The sequence below is a fragment of the Urocampus carinirostris genome, chromosome 6, assembly GCF_059441175.1.
Source record: "Urocampus carinirostris isolate Australia breed hairy pipefish chromosome 6, RoL_Ucar_1.0, whole genome shotgun sequence".
In the NCBI taxonomy this organism is placed as follows: domain Eukaryota; kingdom Metazoa; phylum Chordata; class Actinopteri; order Syngnathiformes; family Syngnathidae; genus Urocampus; species Urocampus carinirostris.
The window spans coordinates 38654974-38672166 of record NC_142354.1 but is presented as its reverse complement, the minus strand read 5'-3'; the positions used below and the strand labels follow the sequence as shown (position 1 = coordinate 38672166).

Here is a 17193-nt window from a genome sequence, read left to right as displayed (position 1 = left end):
GGCGCAGTGGCCAGCACGTGTGCGGCATTACTAAGGACCTGGGAACAGGTGTGTGTGTTCCAAGCCAGCCTGCATGCTCTCATTGTTACGGTTTACTTTCCTCTTTCAAAAAAAAACATGCATTTCAAGTGGACTGACTGGTCCAAATTGTCCCTATGTGTGAATGAGCTAGTGAATTGTCTATCTTTGTGTGCCCTGCAATTGGCTTGCAACCAGTTCAGGGTGTCCTCCAATCGCTGCTCGATGATCGCTGTGATGGATTCCAACAAGATGAGATCTACTTATCATAGTTATGGTTCATACCGGCCGAATATGAACACAAAACTTTTCTGGTTCTCACCTGTAACGCCTTTATTGTTGACATATTCCTTTAATATCATAAAAATTGGTGTTTCACTTACCATCGTTCATCCCATTCAAATATCTTCATCATCGTTAGTAATGCTACTTTTTTTCCTCACCGTTCCTCCATTTTCTCCTCAGCGGATTTTTGAGTCCAAATGAGACAAGAACCAAAATTCTGAAACTCAAAAACATCGTTAGAGCAACACTTTTGCTGTAAAATCAAACGTTTCCTTCCTTTGCAGTGTTTTCACGATAGTTCACTAATATATATATATATATTTTTTTTTTTTAGTCTATAATATTTCTCATTATGGCAACAAAATAGTGTAGTTTTTGTATCACTACAGTATTTTTGTAGTCGAATTTATTATTGTAATACTTTGCAATTCTCTCATTTCTTGTTCTAAAGCAAAACAATATGTTATGTCTATGTTCATTTGCCTTCAAATAGATTTTCATCCTTTATATAATTTTCTTTTATTTTTATAGCTTATCTATAAAATTACTGTCACATGTTTTGACTATTTTTCACCAAATGCATATTACACAAATCTCAACTGTATGTAACATCTTACATGCAAATATTTCTGTGTAAATATTGTTTCACTATAACTTTATCTTCTCCTCAATTTAGTGTCCACTTAATTCCTGCGTCCTCATATTCACCTCTTTTTATTTTATTTTTTAATTATTCACAGCTTGCTCGGTGTCACGTGTGAATCCCACTTCTAGATTTAAAACCATTATTCAACCCAGAAAAATAACTCCCTTTTTAATTAATCACTGCCAAGGCCGTGCTATGACCCATGATCTGACCTACTCAGGATTAGTCAGTTTCTCGTTATCTATATCTATGTTTTACTCTGTCAATAAGGGGGTCCACTTGGCCTTTTAGCCATTGAGAATCGGGCGGTAAAACCCTACCCTCTTCACGGCTTCTCCTCGGAAGTGGGTAAATGGCCTGGGGGGTGTTAGCGCATGTGAATGATTTGGCATATTGTGGGGGCGGCGTGGAGCGAGGCGTATTACTGTGTGCCTGCTCTTCCTCCCTTTAATCGACGCGGTTCACTATATGGCCCTGTATATTCGTTATCCTCCTTTTTAGGATACATTACGGTATTTCCACAAAGGTAATGCCATAAATCGCAAATGGTTTGCATCTAAACAACGCATTTCAAGTCAATGAAGATCTTCAAAAGCACTCTATAATGTGCTCCACTCTACCCATTTACTTACTCTAGATTTAAAACAGTTCAATGTTGAAAAAGTAAGTTTTTTTTTTCCAATCTATTGTATTAAGGTTAGTCTCACTTAATTTTCACCAAATTATCTCTCTTAATATTTAATTAACTTTCCCCTTTATGTTTCTCTCTCCCTTTTTTTTTTTTTTTTTTTTTTTTTTTTTTTTCTTTAAACCAATTCAATCTACTATTTTAGCTTCACCTATTTAATGTGAAAATGGCATGTATTTATTTATGAGTTATCTTACTCATTTGAATTTCACTCAATCCATTTTTTCCATTTTAATTGAAAGAGAAAAAAAAAGTATTTATAAACAATTTTTTCAATATTTTTTGGTATAAAAATGCCCTTATCTCAAATTAGTGTATTTCAATTCACTCAATTAGATTTTTCCTATTCTTCCCAGTCCTTTTTTACCAATTTTTTGAACTGAAAACAGGAATATTTTATCTTTTTCGGTATTATTCTGGCATTATTTTGATTTAACGCATCTAAATAGCTCATTTATATTTTTCCCAAATTTCTCACTTTTATCCAGTAACACAGAGGCTCGATTGCGGTCGGGTCTTCCTTATAAATGACTCTTCACCTATGAGTTCATCGAGTATTTATTATTATTATTATTATTATTTTTTATATAAATACAATTGCCCAGGGGCAACTTTATATTTCATTCGCTCTTTCTCAATCACACAGACGTCTTGTTTTTTATCGTGATCACGTTCTTACATCGCTTGTTCTTTTTCCACTTATTTTCAGTTGACAGAGGACTCCGCACATCCTTGTGAAATTTAACTAACTTTAAAGCGCTGGGTTAGGGGAGTCCACACCTCCCGCGGAATTTTAACTGTCTGAAAACTATTTACCTGATAGAGTCTAGAATTGTCAGGGTTTTTCTGTTAAGAATCTGCCCCCCGTAATTTCTTTTTTTTTTTTTTTTTTTTTTTTTTTTTTTTTTTTTTTTTTAACGGAGGATTCTTAAACTTTGTCTCTGTTAAGATTTTCCTTTTCTACAGAGAATTCTTAATCTTTTCGACGGAGGATTCTTAAACCTTAAGAATCTACCCCCCCCGCTCGCGAGTCAATTTCTTTTACCGGTTATCTACATGCACACAATGTTACGAATAAATTTTACTCACGATTCTCTAAGTCCTTGGCTTTCCGTCAACCGTCAGATCCCAGCCCGCGAGGGAAGGTCCAGTCCCGGAAAAAGGGTCTTTATGCTGTGGCCACAGTCTTTCCTGGATTTTCCTCTCGCGTCCTGGAATCATCTGGTATCTTGGAATCCGGTTTCGAAGGACCAATTAAATGTTAGGTTCACGTTTCCAACATTTATAATAAAACGCTCTGCAATATAGGACAAAGAGAATCGGTTCTTTATAATTAGTTACTTTATTAATCATCATTTTGAGAACCGCCGACATTCCGTTGTTAGACATCTTTTCGCTCGCTCTGCCCTGCTTGCTGCGCTCTGGCTCGGCTCGGCTCTGGCTCTGAGGATCTCCTCGAAAAACCTCCCTTCTAATATTCAGTTTTTGCCTTTGCTACGTAGAGTTGATTAGTCTTCTTTCGAAGGTCTGCTTTCCATCCAATGATGACAGGTGACCTTGGTCCTGGGAAAACTCCTTTTTCCCCAGGCTCTTTGGTGAAGAACAATCTTGAGTTATGGGATGCCAGGTCATAGGTCAGGGTACATCCGTTGGTATGTGAGAACAAAAACACAGTCTGTACATCGAAACACAACTCATGGCCTTGCAGGCTGAGAACTCTTCAAACATAGCTGAGAACACATATAACATATTAAATGTCAACTGTAGGATAAATATAATTATACAGTCCTAACAAGTGTCCCCCTCAAACCGATTTTTTTACATCTGTGACCAGTGTTCCCTCTAAGCTGCGCTCGTGCGCAATTGCGCACTGATCGCACATTCTCAGCGCACAAGAAAATCTAGCCAGCGCACAAAAATGAGGGCTCAAAATTACGAATTAAGAAGCGACTTAAGTCAAAGTTACAGTGCATGAAGGTAAAAATACTTAGGTTCCCCTGACGTTGTGTCCTAAATGCAGTATTTTGAAGTCTAGTCGAAGGAGAACAAAGTTGAGTAAAGTTAGTAGAGTTTGTCGGGGAACCGGCTTCTTCGGCTCGGCTCACTAAAAGGAACCGGCTCGTTCGGGTCCTAAACGGCTGTTCAGGTTGTTTTTGCTTCTTTAATCCCAACATGACCAAATATGATGCAAAATTATGCACAAAATGACTTAAATGAAGGGGGAATAGAACAAAAAAGAAAAAAAATAGCAAAATAAAAAAAGTGATGAAAAGTTGAGAAAAAAAAGAAACAAAAGGAAGAGAAAAAGAAGGAAACATTTAGAAAAAAGCCAGAAAAAAAGAAAAGAAAGAAATGTAGGAAAAAAGTAAATGGAGAACAAAAAGAAAAAGGAACAGCTCGGAAAAAATAAACACAATGAGATGTTTTTTTAAAGGAATTTCAAAAAAGGTAGAAAAAAAACACGGAAAAAAGAAGAAAAAGTTTGTGTTGCATTCAAATCATTTCCAATTATAACAAGTGAATCTTGTTGCCAACATTGTACTTCCACTATAAAATGTGATTAAGTACAGTTCTGTATCTTACAACCGACTAAATAAGCCCCCAAAAATGTTAATATTATGCGACAAAATATATCAGGAAATAAAAAGAAATGGATATCTTGTGAAAGAATTGTAAGAACAAACAACGTTTGTAGGCAATCGTACATGAGTCAATTCATTCAAAAGAGAAAAAACATTTTGCATTGCCGGAAACTCAGCAAAATGTAACGATGTCAAGTTTTGAATATGTTTGATAATTGATTAGTTGCCACACTTGGGATTATGGTTGCTCACTGTTGTTTCAAGCGCTGCTCACCGACCTTGTGTGAACGCTCAGACCCGTGGAAAATTAGAGGGAACATTGTCTGTGACCCCTTTTATCTGTTGCCTAAACTGAGTATTTCTGGAGCGTACATGCTGTTGACTCTGTTGGCATTTCAATCGGAGCGAAGACACCGAATCCTCTTGCCCGGCTGTCCGTGGTTTGGCACCGTGAAAATGCCGTTCACCGTGCCAGTCCCAGTACAATAACGGATGCTGATTTCATTGCTCCTCCTTGTGTTTCTATGGTGGCTTTGTTTCGTCGCGGGATGGTGCCAGCAGGGGTTGTACGGGTGCTTGAAAACCTTCAAAATGCTTGATTTTTAATGTTATATTTTCAAGGTCAGGAAATGCTTGAATTTGGGGTGAAGTGCTTTTAAATGCTTTAAATATTTGCCCTTGTTTTTAGACCACTTAATAAATGAAAACAAGTTTGTTTTTTTTTAAGTGCGTGACAGTGACGCCGACACAAAATGAAAATGACTTTTTCATGATGGCGTTGTCATAATGACCCCTGTTTGGTTGCACCTAAGTGGACTGTTCTACTTAGAAAATCTTCGATCTTTTTTAGCTCAGCTCACTGACTCTTTTCTCCCAAATGGCTTCTTAGATTTTTTTTGTTTATTTAATGATAAATTATCCATTGAATAATAAAAAATATGCACCAAATTATTTAATTTTTAGTAATTTCATATGTTTTGCAGGGTATACCTGAAAACTGCATGACATATAAATTAAAATATTAACGGATCTACTCCCCCCAAAAAATGTAAAATACAAATCAATTTGAGCTTTTTACATGATACTTAGGGCTGCAACAATTTATCAATAAAATAGATTATTAAAATTGTTGGCAACTAATTAGAACATAGATTTGTTGTATTACTTAATTTATGAGCCAAAAGCAGTTGAAAATTGAACAACACAAAATCCCTGAAAACGCAAAACAATAGAACTCGAAATATTAAATCTTCAGTGCCAAAACTGAATAATAAAATGCAAAAAAATATAACTTTTTAAAATTCTATTTTAACCAGTTTAGACATGGATCGTCTGTGAAAAAAATAATAATTAAAAGAGTAAAAAAAAATTGCTTAAGGTTAGTAGTCTTTAAGATTCACAGATTGAATGCACTCTGCTTCATAATGATCACTATCACAAAAATGAGTCAAAATTTGACTTATTTTTCTACTTTTTATACATATTGTACTTCCTTTCTTTTGTGTCTTCCGTATTGAACTCGGTGTTTGTAAACAAGTGTGATGAAGCCTGGCTGCGCATACGTTGTTTCAGCAGAATGGCAGAATTCATGTCAGTTTATAGCAGCCCATTTATGCAAAAAAAAAACGGCTCAAAATAGCACAAAGTTTGTGCTAGCATCACAATCAACAAAAACAACGCTATTTTGAAAGAAGCTGGATTTCTTCCTTTAAAGCAGGTGTGTCAAACTCATTTTAAGTCGGGGGCCACACGATAGAACAAACATTCTGTCGGGGGCCAGACTAGTAGATTAAAGAGAACAAAAAAGAGATAAAGAAATAAGAGAAAGAGGGAGGGAAAAGGAGAGCGGGCAGGACAAAGAAAGAAAAAGAGAGGGAGGGAGAGAGAGAGAGCGTGAGAAACAAAAGATAAAAAGTCGTGCGAGAGGGGGAAATGAAAGGGAGGAAGAAAGAAATCCAAAGAGAAATAGAAAGACAGATGGAGAGAAAAGAGAAAAGAAAGCGCAAACGGTATGAAGAGAGAAAGAGAAAAGAGAGAAAAAGAAGTTGGAGCAAAAGAGGTTAAAAGACACAGAGAGAGAAAGAGACAGAGTGGGAGGAGAGAGAGAGAGGGAGAGAGATACATACATACATACAAGTACAGTGTCTTTGTGAGAGGCACCTGGCTTTGGCAACATCAAGTTGACATATTTCAACCTGCAGCTTGTTTTTCTCTTGCGCTTCTCTGAGTGTTGTCTTGCGGGCCGGATTCAATCCTTTAGCGGGCCTGATTTGGCCCGCGGGCCGCCTGTTTGACACCTGTGCTTTAAAGGTACTGGAAAAATAGTTAAAATTGGCATTGATAGGACATGAAAAGTGCTTGAATTCGGCCATGAAAAATGTGTACGAACCCTGTGCCAGCTTTCCCTCACTTCTGGATTTTTTTGGGGAAAAATTGCCTTTTTATCAATATAATTGGCCACTGCATGAGTGCAAAACCATTAAAAAAAACACGTTTTATCAGTTTGCTTGTCAGTATCTGTGTTACCAGCTCAGTAGCCTAGATGGTAAGGCGCCCGCTTTGAGACTGGGAGGTCGGTGGTTCGCGCCCCGGCCGAGTCATTCCTAAGACTTAAAAAGTGGTCGGCGGCGCCCTCTGTTGGCTGCGGCTGCATCGGCTCGCTACAACGGGTCAGGTGCAATCGACATTTCGTTCTGTGTACATTGTTACACAGAATGACAATACAAGGAAATTATTATTATTATTATTATTATTATTTATTTGGTCGTTGCACATCCCAGTTCCATCTTTGCATACACGGGAAGCTGTTACATCATTTGAAATGTTGTTTCTAAGCCGTGCGTCTTAAAATTTTAAACCAAGCAATCTTTATCCTTGTGACCAGGTTATGTCTGAACTCCTTCCAACTCTTGTCTGGGTTTTTGCCCCCCTCCCACCACCAGGGTTGGGTAGGGTTACTTTAACTTGATTACTCTTAATTACTTTACCAATAAAGGACAAAATAAACTAAATATGAATAAAATGATGACTCACAACACGTGGTAAGCTTTCTCTCCTGGCTTTGATTTCTTTGATCTCCGGCAAAACTAACATAAAATGCGACAGAAACAAAATGAAAAAAAATCCAAACAGCTCGCCAACATCATTTTTGCCGTTCCATGTGTTCCGTTACTCCCCAAGTCTGCACAAAATTGAGTCATTTTATTCATATTTAGGTTCTTTTGTCTTTTTTTAGCATATTTGGTATTGGGGTAATCCAAAAGTAATTGAAAGTAATCAAGTTATAGTAACCCTACCCAACCCTGCCCACCACATGATCTTTCTTGAAACCCAAAGGGTGCGACATGGACACCGCAAGTGGAGTAAACAGCTATTTATAAACAGTTACTGGAAGATGAAGAAAAAATCCTGTGAACCTTTTGTCAAAGTCAGCGTCTAGCTTGCATTCAGTATGTGAATGGAACATTGGAAAGTTTCTTAAAGAAATCCTTCAACCTGTACGGATGGTGATTCAGAGAAAATCAGGAGCTTGATCTGGCTTGCGGTCGTATTTTATGCCCATTTTGTTGGATCACATGAATGTCAGAACAGCAGTGTTCATTTTACCTGTGAAAAGCGATGGGTCCCGGGGACTCGCATGCTCAAAAATCTATGGGTCCCAACAGAGATTTATGGGTCCCCAAAATTTAGTGTGCTCCATGCCCTTACAAACTGTCGTATTTTCCCTTACAAAATACAAAAAAATCATTTTTATTTTTTTTCAAACATGTTTATTTATGTAGTTTATCATGTTATATTGTACATGTGTTTCCTTATATCATATATATTGTTAATGAACATTTTGTTGTGAGACACTGAGTTGCTCGACATGAATGAGGTTTATTATAAAAAAAAGTTCAAAAATGAAGTCGCTTGGACGTTTACTGTAGAAGGAAAAAATACATGCAAATTAAGTAGAATAATACATTTTCTTATTCAAATTATTAATTCATTTTCCGCATTAAATTATTGTTGGTAATATACTGATTAAAAGGGATCCCCACAAACCTGTCTTTTTTTCATTTTCTCCTTTCATACTTCCTTTTTTTCTTATCTTCTTTATACAACATAATCATTCGTAATATAATGCATCAAAGCAAGTGAGCCGTTTGAGAGCCGGCTCTCTTGAATGAGTTGAGCCGAAAAAGCCGGTTCTCTGAAAAGAGACAGACTTTTCAACATACAACCCGAGATCGGCGTTCAGACGAAAACTCGAACCGCGAGACCAAAACAACATTTGACTGAACTGCCTGATGAAAAGATTGGAGTGTGGTAAATCTTTGTTTTTTAAAAAAATGTAATCGGGTAATAATGACAATTTTGTGTCAAAAAAGTTGCATCCCGTTGATTTGAGACTATGCGTCCCCAGCAAAAATGATGCGTCTAGGACGCAGGGACGCGGGCAAACGAGAACACTGCTGTTATATGCTACCTGTAATATATGAATTCCATTTAGTGTACTGCTCTTAATACCTGGCAAATTTAATATGGTGTGTTTTATAATTAGGCCAACGGAAAGTAGCTCTTTTCTTTAAATTGTTACTTATACGATCCTTGATATTGATATGGCTTTAGGAGTTCATAAGAACCATTTCTGATTATTGTTAAAAATGCTGCCTGACTGACTACACAGGGGATCCTCCATGGTGCCTGATAAGGTCCTTGGAATCCTAATGGCTGAATGCAACAATTTGGGGTATTAGTTTCGCTCTAATCGTACCTGAGGGGTCTCACTTTGTTTTATGTGTTTTTTTTGGGCAGGCGGGTGTGAAGGGGACGTTGGGTCGCCTAGTCGGCGTGTTTGAGGTGAGCCACTGTTACTTTACCTTTCATGTTTGGGTCAAGAGTAAATGTGTGTAACCTGATTTCTTCCTTTCCCTTCCATCCGATACAGAACCAGGAGAGGAAACACCGAACCTTTGTCTATGTTCTGATTGTTACGGAGGTTCTAGAGGACTGGGAGGACTCTGTCAACATTGGTAAAATGCACTGTTGTTTACTTGCACCTTACAAATTCTCACCCCTGTACTACTACCACAGTGTTCATTTTACGTCTGAAAAGTGATGGGTCCCGGGGACTCGCATGCTCAAAAATCTATGGGTCCCAACAGAGATCTATGGCTCCCCAAAATTAAGTGTTATCGAGGTTGAAATTGTAAATCGTCGACAAATATATAATATAAATCTATATATTCATTCAGTTTTAATCATCACAGTTTATTATAAAAATCAGTTATCACTTCAAGATTTTTCAGTTCACAAAAATATTGTACATTATACAAAATAATATTGCTGAAATATTAGTCTATATATTCATGCACTTTTAATCATCACAGTTCATTGGTAATACAAAGCAGTTATCCAGTTTTCCAATTCATATATACTTCATGGTTTGCTGTCCCGCCACAGTTGTAATGCCTTCTCAAGGTCCAATCCATTATCATCCTCTTCATAATGTCACCAAGAATATAATTTAGTCTATTTTGGCAGAAAAGTCCTTTAATTGCTAGGAGTATTCTTTTGTTTATTTTCTTTCGTCGAATCGTTCGCTTAAACACATGTGTTTTCCTTGCCTCCGCGATCTTCCGAAGAATTTCATGAAGACGAAAACTCGAACCGCGAGGCCAAAACAACAATGGCGGATCTGCCTGACGAAAAGTTTGGAGTGCGGTAAATCTTTGTTAAAAAAAAGTAATCGGGTAATGATGACAATTTTGTGTTAAATAAAGTTGCGTCCCGGGGACACAAGTTGATTTGACACTATGCGTCCCCAGCAAAAATGATGCGTCTCGGACGCAGGGAGGCGGGCAAACCAGAACACTGCTACCAACACAACCCCCCTCCCCCCATTTACATTTACAGCAAACCTCTGCAGATGCCTGAATTTGATTATCTGTTCCAGATAAATCGGTGACCCTCAAATGTTGAGTTATATTTACAGAAGGCAAATCATTTTGAGAAAAAAAGGCAATTACCCTAATATATGCAAAGTTGACCACATACCCAGGAATTTGTGATGAAAACATTTAATGATATTAGTATTCAGGATTATGGCACAGGTCAGTTTTCAATGTGGCCTTTAAGATCCGGCTTAACCTACAAATGCAATCGCGCTTGAAATCCTCAAAAGAAACATTTAACGAAGCAGTTCCTGAAAAAAACATTTTGGGGTTATATGTTTATGCAAACTAAAACTAAAAGTGCCATGCGATTTTTGGCAGTGTACAGTAGACCCTCAGGAAACGACATTTTTCCGTCTAAGTTGGGAGTCGTAAAGTGAAATTGATTTAGGGTGGCGGTAAGAGACCTAAGGTAATTACTTAATGCGTTCCTAACCTCAGATAAAGGATTCAAATAACAAAACGGTATATTGTAAGTACTGCTTGTATGTAATATACGTGATTATGATTAAAAAACATACACATGTGAAGGGAAAAATAAAATTGGATTTGACTTTGGCGTAATGTGAAACAGCGATTGAAACTGACTTTAATCGCCTCCTTATTCTCGATAATAGTCCCAATCGTTAATTGGTTGCGGCCATATTCCTTAACAAGGGTGAAATCACCCGTTCTCATTTCCTTGACAATCGCAAGCTTTGTTTCCATGGTTATCATATATTTGCTTCTCCCTTTAGCATCACTGCAGGCATTAGGACCAATAGCAAATAAATACAGTACAAAATATGAGATATTGTACTGTCCAATTGCAAACTCTTTACAATGCACACGAGGCTCTTGGCGGGGAAAAAAGAGAAAAAGGCATTGTGAGAGGTAGTTCGGCCGGTAGAGTGATAAAATCTTCATGATACTGAGACTCAAACCAATGGTGGACTAGCATCCTACATGACGTCTAGCGATTGCTGACAGCTATCTTAAAGTCGCATGAGGCACGTGACTTGCACAGTCATCGCATAAACACTGCAAAGTTTGAATTTGTACGTTTCTGGGCACATAAAATATTTTGTAGTCTTATAGAGGGGAATGAGCCGTGACGTGAAGCTGTGGAAAAAAAGCATCTTAATCCGCATCGTAAGGTGGGGACGCCGTTTCCATGGGTCTACCGTATTTACCGTAAATTCCGGACTATAGAGCGCACCTAATTATAAGCCGCACCCACCACATTTTAAGGGGATAACCGCTTTTGTACTTACACAAGGCGCACCTGTATATAAGCCGCATGCGCCCACATTAAAACATGTAACACAATCACAAATTTACGACTTTGAGTCCCGCGATTTTAACTAAATATAAAGTACACAGTCCAAAAACCACAGCAGGCAAAATGAACGGAAAATGATACCGGTACTTAAGGTTTGATGCAGACCTGCAGAGTCCAGGACCCGTTGAAAATAATCCAAGGGGAAAAAAAATTATATTTCCAAAGGTAAGGGTGGGAAAAATATATATCCACTATTGTCCGCTGCGTCCACAAACCCGTCTCACCTTTACTCCACTTCCCGTCAGCCCCCGTTGTTTTTGCCCCTTCTTTTTGATTCGCCTGTGGAAAACATCTCAGAATAAGTCTCTAAAATAAATACATTACAAAAATATACAGTTGCAAATACATATTATACATGGTTACACATATTTACAAAGAAAGACGGTACACCGAGAGAGTTTTCAAAGCTTTAATAATAATATTATAACTTTCATCCCAAACCGTGCCTGTGAAGGGTAGCAAAACGCTACTGGCAACACGCTCGCAACACAGTAAACGGCTCTGTTAAAAAAACATACCGTACTTGCAGTAATCACGGGTAAACCGTCCTCGTCTTCCTCCTTATAACTGACGTCAACAAAGTCGTCTTCCCCAGTATGGGAAAGAGACTTTGTCATATAGACGTCGTCCCACGCTCCCTCATTCAAACACACGCTAGCAACACGCTCGTAAAGTAAAGTTTACGTGCAGTAGCTCTGTTTCCTTCTTTATCGGACTGCTCGATTGCATTTAGCTTGAAAGCTGCGTCATGTGCCTTTCTTTTTGCAATTTGCATGGTGAGGATATTTCTACGCCAATTTAATTTGTGCACAAGCTAAGAACTTGCAGTCTTCCTCGGCGCATATATTCCACCGGTCTAAATCTTACCTTTTGTACTCGAGCGCCGCTGGCGGCCGTTAGAAGAATTACATAAATTGGCCGCATCACTGAATAAGCCACAGGGTTGAACGTTTGGGAAAAAAGTAGCGGCTTATAGTCCAGAATTTACTGAAGTTTTCGTCAAATATTACTGTAGTTCACAGCTTCCCTTGAAGCTAAAGCAAATTCCACAGATTCACTTTAGTGGGACTGTTGTTTTGTAGCCCTAAATAGGAGCTGATTATACAATTAACCTCATCTGCAGCTTTGTGGCAACGAGCTTGTGCTGTCAAAGCTTCACAACAGGAAAATGAATTCATACAGTTAGTGCTTACTTTCTTCTAACATAACCAAAGTATTGTCAATTCCATTTTATTTTGACGTTTTCCTCCCTCTAACCATGTTGTCAATTTTCATTTTAAACCCGCTGATTTTCTCCTAAGAAAACACAAATGGCACAGCCGTATCATAAATGTTATAGAAAATAAATACTGTATTTTCCGGACTATAAGCACTGTTCATTTTACCTGTGAAAAGTGATGCTCAAAAATCTATGGGTCCCAACAGAGATCTATGGGTCCCCAAAATTTAGTGTTATCGAGGTTGAAATTGTAAATCGGTGACGAATATATAATAAAAATCTATATATTCATTCAGTTTTAATCCTCAAATTATTAATTCATTTTCTGCATCAAATTATTGTTGGTAATATACCGATTAAAGGGATAACCACAAACCTGTCTTTTTTCATTTTCTCCTTTTGTACTTCCTTTTTTTTCTCAACTTCTTTATACAACATAATCATTTGTAATATAATGCATCAAAGCAAGTGAGCCGTTTGAGAGCCGGCTCTCTTTAATGAGTTGAGCCAAAAAAAAAAGACGGACTTCCTTTCACTACACAACTCGAACTCGTTTGACTTGATTGATTTGCCGTTTCGTTATAGTCGGTGTATACGAACCCTCATTGACAAATTTTAGGTTTTTCCGTACAGATTTTCTTGTACGTCGTACACGTCTTAAAATGCATAATAAACGTACTTTGTACGGCAAAGACGTACAGGTTGCCAGATATGAATTTCTCTGCCGTTTTTTCGTGCCGGAATTATTGCCGTTGTTATCACTTTCTGCATTATGTTTCCACTTATTGCTGACACTGTAGAAATTACTAATTTTTTGTTGATTTTCACCTAATATTTAACCTTCGCTGGACGACAAGCTCCACAATAATGACGTAATCTCGAAGCAACGAGATCTCGTTGGCTGTGATCGGCGTGCAGACGAAAACTCGAACCGCGAGACCAAAACAACAATGGCGGATCTGCCTGACGAAAAGTTTGGAGTGCGGTAAATCTTTGTTAAAAAAAAAAGTAATCTGGTAATAATGACAATTTTGTGTCAAAAAAGTTGCGTCCCGAGACGCACGTTGATTTGACACAATGCGTCCCCAGCAAAAATAATGCGTCTAGGACGCAGGGACGCGGGCAAACGAGAACACTGCACTATACGGCGCACTCCCGAAAGTAGTCTTTTGTCATATTTCTATATATATATAAGGCGCACGGGACTCTTAATGTGTTGGGAATTAGAACTACAGTAAAAGCTAGCATATTTATTCTTATGTTACTATTGCACATTTTAAACACTTTAGTTGCTGCAATTTTGGATCAGTCAAAAATCGTCGCTGACCACAAACCTAACCGCTCGACCACTAGTGGTACAGATGACATACGAAAGGGACATAAATTGTTGGAGAATGGAGAGAACAGAAAGTCGTCCTGAAAGATAAATGCGAAAAAATCACGGCGAGGGAAACGACTGATGCATCTGATGATGAATCGGACTTTGCATTTATTTACATGTTTCCGGACGACTTTTTGTTTTCACCATCCTGCAACATTTATTTCTGGCACCGTGAGTAAAAGGTGTGATAACGGTATAATAACGAATATTTTTCATATGTCATTGGAATCTCTCATGATCTAGTTTTTAAGTACAGTGGAACCTCGGTTTTCGAAGGCCTCTCAGTTCGAACAAATCGGTGTCCGACCAAAAATTTCGAGAAATTCTTGCTTCGCTGTTCGGTCAAAAAATCGGAGTTCGAACGCCGGTAATGCGTGAGTGCGTACGCTAGGGTGCGATGCTGAGCGGCGTACGGGTGTTTTAGCCCCTTTCTTAGAAAGTCAGTGCAAGCAGATAGCTGCTACTGGTGAAAAAAGAAAAGTAGTGCGTACAACTATTGCATTTAAGAAAGAAATAATAGCCAAATATGAATGAGCTGACCACCTCAAAGGTAAGAAATCCTAATTATTACGATAACGCGAACGTACGATTAGCCTGGGTTAGCTTTACGTTTACGTTAAACATTCAGGGTGTTGGAACGGAGCCCAAAATTGAGGGTGTTGGAACGGAGCCCCCTTTCCAATGAACCGCTCACCACTTGTTGTGGAGACCCGGGTGCTAAATGACTTGTAAACGACCTGTTTTTTTTTTATTTTTACACGTTCATGTGAGCGTAATCTTTCGTACGGAAGATTACGATAACGCGAACGTACGATTAGCCTGGGTTAGCTTTATGTTTACGTTAAACATTCAAGGTAAAAATTCAGGGTGTTGGAACGGATTAAAACGATTTACATTATTTTTAATGGGAAAAATGATTTCGGTGATCGAACAAATCGGTTTTCGAACAGGGTTCTGGAACGGATAATGGTCGATAACCGAGGTTCCACTGTATATCCATTTTTGATTTTGTTTGGAAAAAAATGAGAGGGATAGCCTTAACACAAATTGTGTTCCCCTCAACCCCTTGAAATGAAGTGTTTGCCTCATTTGTTCTTTATCTTGACCTGCATCTCCACCGCTGTGTATGTGTGTCATCAACAGGAAGGAAAAGGGAATGGTTTAAAATAGATGATGCCATGCAGTTGTTGCGGTGTCACAAGCCGGTGCAGGCCACCTACTTGGAGGCTCTCCAGGAGAGCTGCCTGACCAGCAACGGGACCCCGTTGGTGGCCACGATAGGTGGGGAGCTCTCCCCGAACTACAGCATCAACCAGAGCTCTGTCTCGGATATCAGATAACTAAAAACTTGAATCGAACACCGACCACCGCGCCCTCTCCACCCTCCACGTCGGGAGCTTTCGGCCACCACTCGCGCTCTTACTTTTCTTCTATCTGCTTTGCCTTGCCGACTCCTTGGCGCCACCATCTTGGCGCAGACTGATGACGAGTGTTGGGGGCAGACGACTTGTACATTTTTTGACCTTTTTTTTTTTGTCCGTTTTCTTTATACTGAACCTCGTTGCATGAAAACAAAAAGAGCCCCCCTTACTTTCCTCTCGATGCACCCTTTGCGTGTTAACTGAATGATAAAAAATGCGTTTTACTGTTGTCATGTGTGTATCTCTCTTGTGCTTAAAACAGACTCTTGATGTCCTTTCCATTTTTGACTTCTTTTTTTTTTTCCCCTGCCTCCGGGTTTTTGTCTGTTTTTCGATCCCTTTTTTTGTGCTCTTCTGACATTTGCACGGTGAACATTCACTCCAAAGAGAGTGAAAGAATGTCTATACTGTCACCTTGAGCGTAGGTTTTTTTTAAACACTTTTTTTGATGAACTGAAATGTCTTCCGCCACACGCTGAGGGTCAAATTACAAACATTTCAAAAACCATGCAGTACATATCCTGTTCCCCCCTCCATTTTCAGTTTGCATATGTCAGGAATGTCAAACATACAGCCTGTGGGCCGGATCCTGCCCGCCGGATGATGAAATCCAGCCTGCCGTGAAGTCTTTTGGTCATTTTTGTCAAAAGGTAAAACATTTTAAATCAATGCAAACCAAATGTTCTCTCTGGCCGCTAAAGGACAGTGTTGAAGTTTGTATAGCGTGGTGAGTTGGTTCGGATTTAAAACTGCATTCACCCATCTGTTAAACACATTCAATGCTAAATCTGAAAATATATTTTTCCCATTGTTTGTGAAAAATGTGTTGTCCCTAATTATCCTCGTATAGCATGTAGTGCAGGTTACTAATGAAGGATGAATGATAAAACATACTGAAAAACAAAGCTAAAAATTTGGAATTGAAATTCTTATACTCATCCCATCTCAGAACAGAAAGTCTGGATCCGGCCCCAAAGCTGAACTGAGTTTGACATCCCTGGCTTGTATTGTTTACAGGTGACTTTGGGCTTGTTGACTTTTATTTTTCCCCCTGATGAATTTCCCTCTTATTGTATTTACACCGATGCTAACCCAGGAGACTGAAATCTGTACTGCTTCCGGTCACAACGATTTTTCTCCAAATACAAGTTCTGAATTACCTTGCATGAGTTCGGTTACACTGGACACACAGCACATAGATAGCCAACGATTATTTAAGTGTCTTTTATATTGGGAGTGGTCCAGATTTCGTCCTACTGGGGGCATTTAGGTAGAAACGGGAGGTTTTATGTATTTAATTTGCACCCCAGTTTGACATTGAAAGTTCAAATCGGCGATGCTGTGCGTGGCAGGATGCAGCACAAAAAAAAGCCTTGTACAGTGTGACACTTTGTTTTTAACATGTAAAATGCTTTTGGGATACTAGTTTTGTTCTGTTTCTTTCTCCCTAAACATCCAGCAAGGGTTTTCTTTGGCCGCGCCACAAAAGCCGCCTGTTCCATACTGTGAAAACGGAGGCGCTGTTGTAGATATGCACGGAAGATGTTTTTATTGTAAATCGTTTCATTCTCGTATAGATCGACGCCGAGCATACAAGGGTGTCATTATCACGTGAACGGGGATCGACGAAATGCCAGTTAGATGTACGTGTGACGTTGAAGGAGTGATGAGGCTGAGATATCGGATAGAATAA

General features: G+C 38.7%; 1 protein-coding gene across 1 annotated transcript in view; it reads left to right on the top strand.

The window, feature by feature from the left end:
* The window catches only part of nudt3b (nudix (nucleoside diphosphate linked moiety X)-type motif 3b), a 35935-nt gene extending 19010 nt beyond the window's left edge, over positions 1 to 16925 (top strand). The window contains exons 3-5 of the mRNA XM_088338971.1: positions 9020 to 9064; positions 9153 to 9237; positions 15223 to 16925. Of these exons, the coding sequence (XP_088195097.1) occupies positions 9020 to 9064; positions 9153 to 9237; positions 15223 to 15419 (327 nt within the window). The 3' untranslated portion in view covers positions 15420 to 16925. The remainder of the gene's footprint in view (positions 1 to 9019; positions 9065 to 9152; positions 9238 to 15222) is intronic.
* Positions 16926 to 17193: the final 268 nt, after the last annotated feature.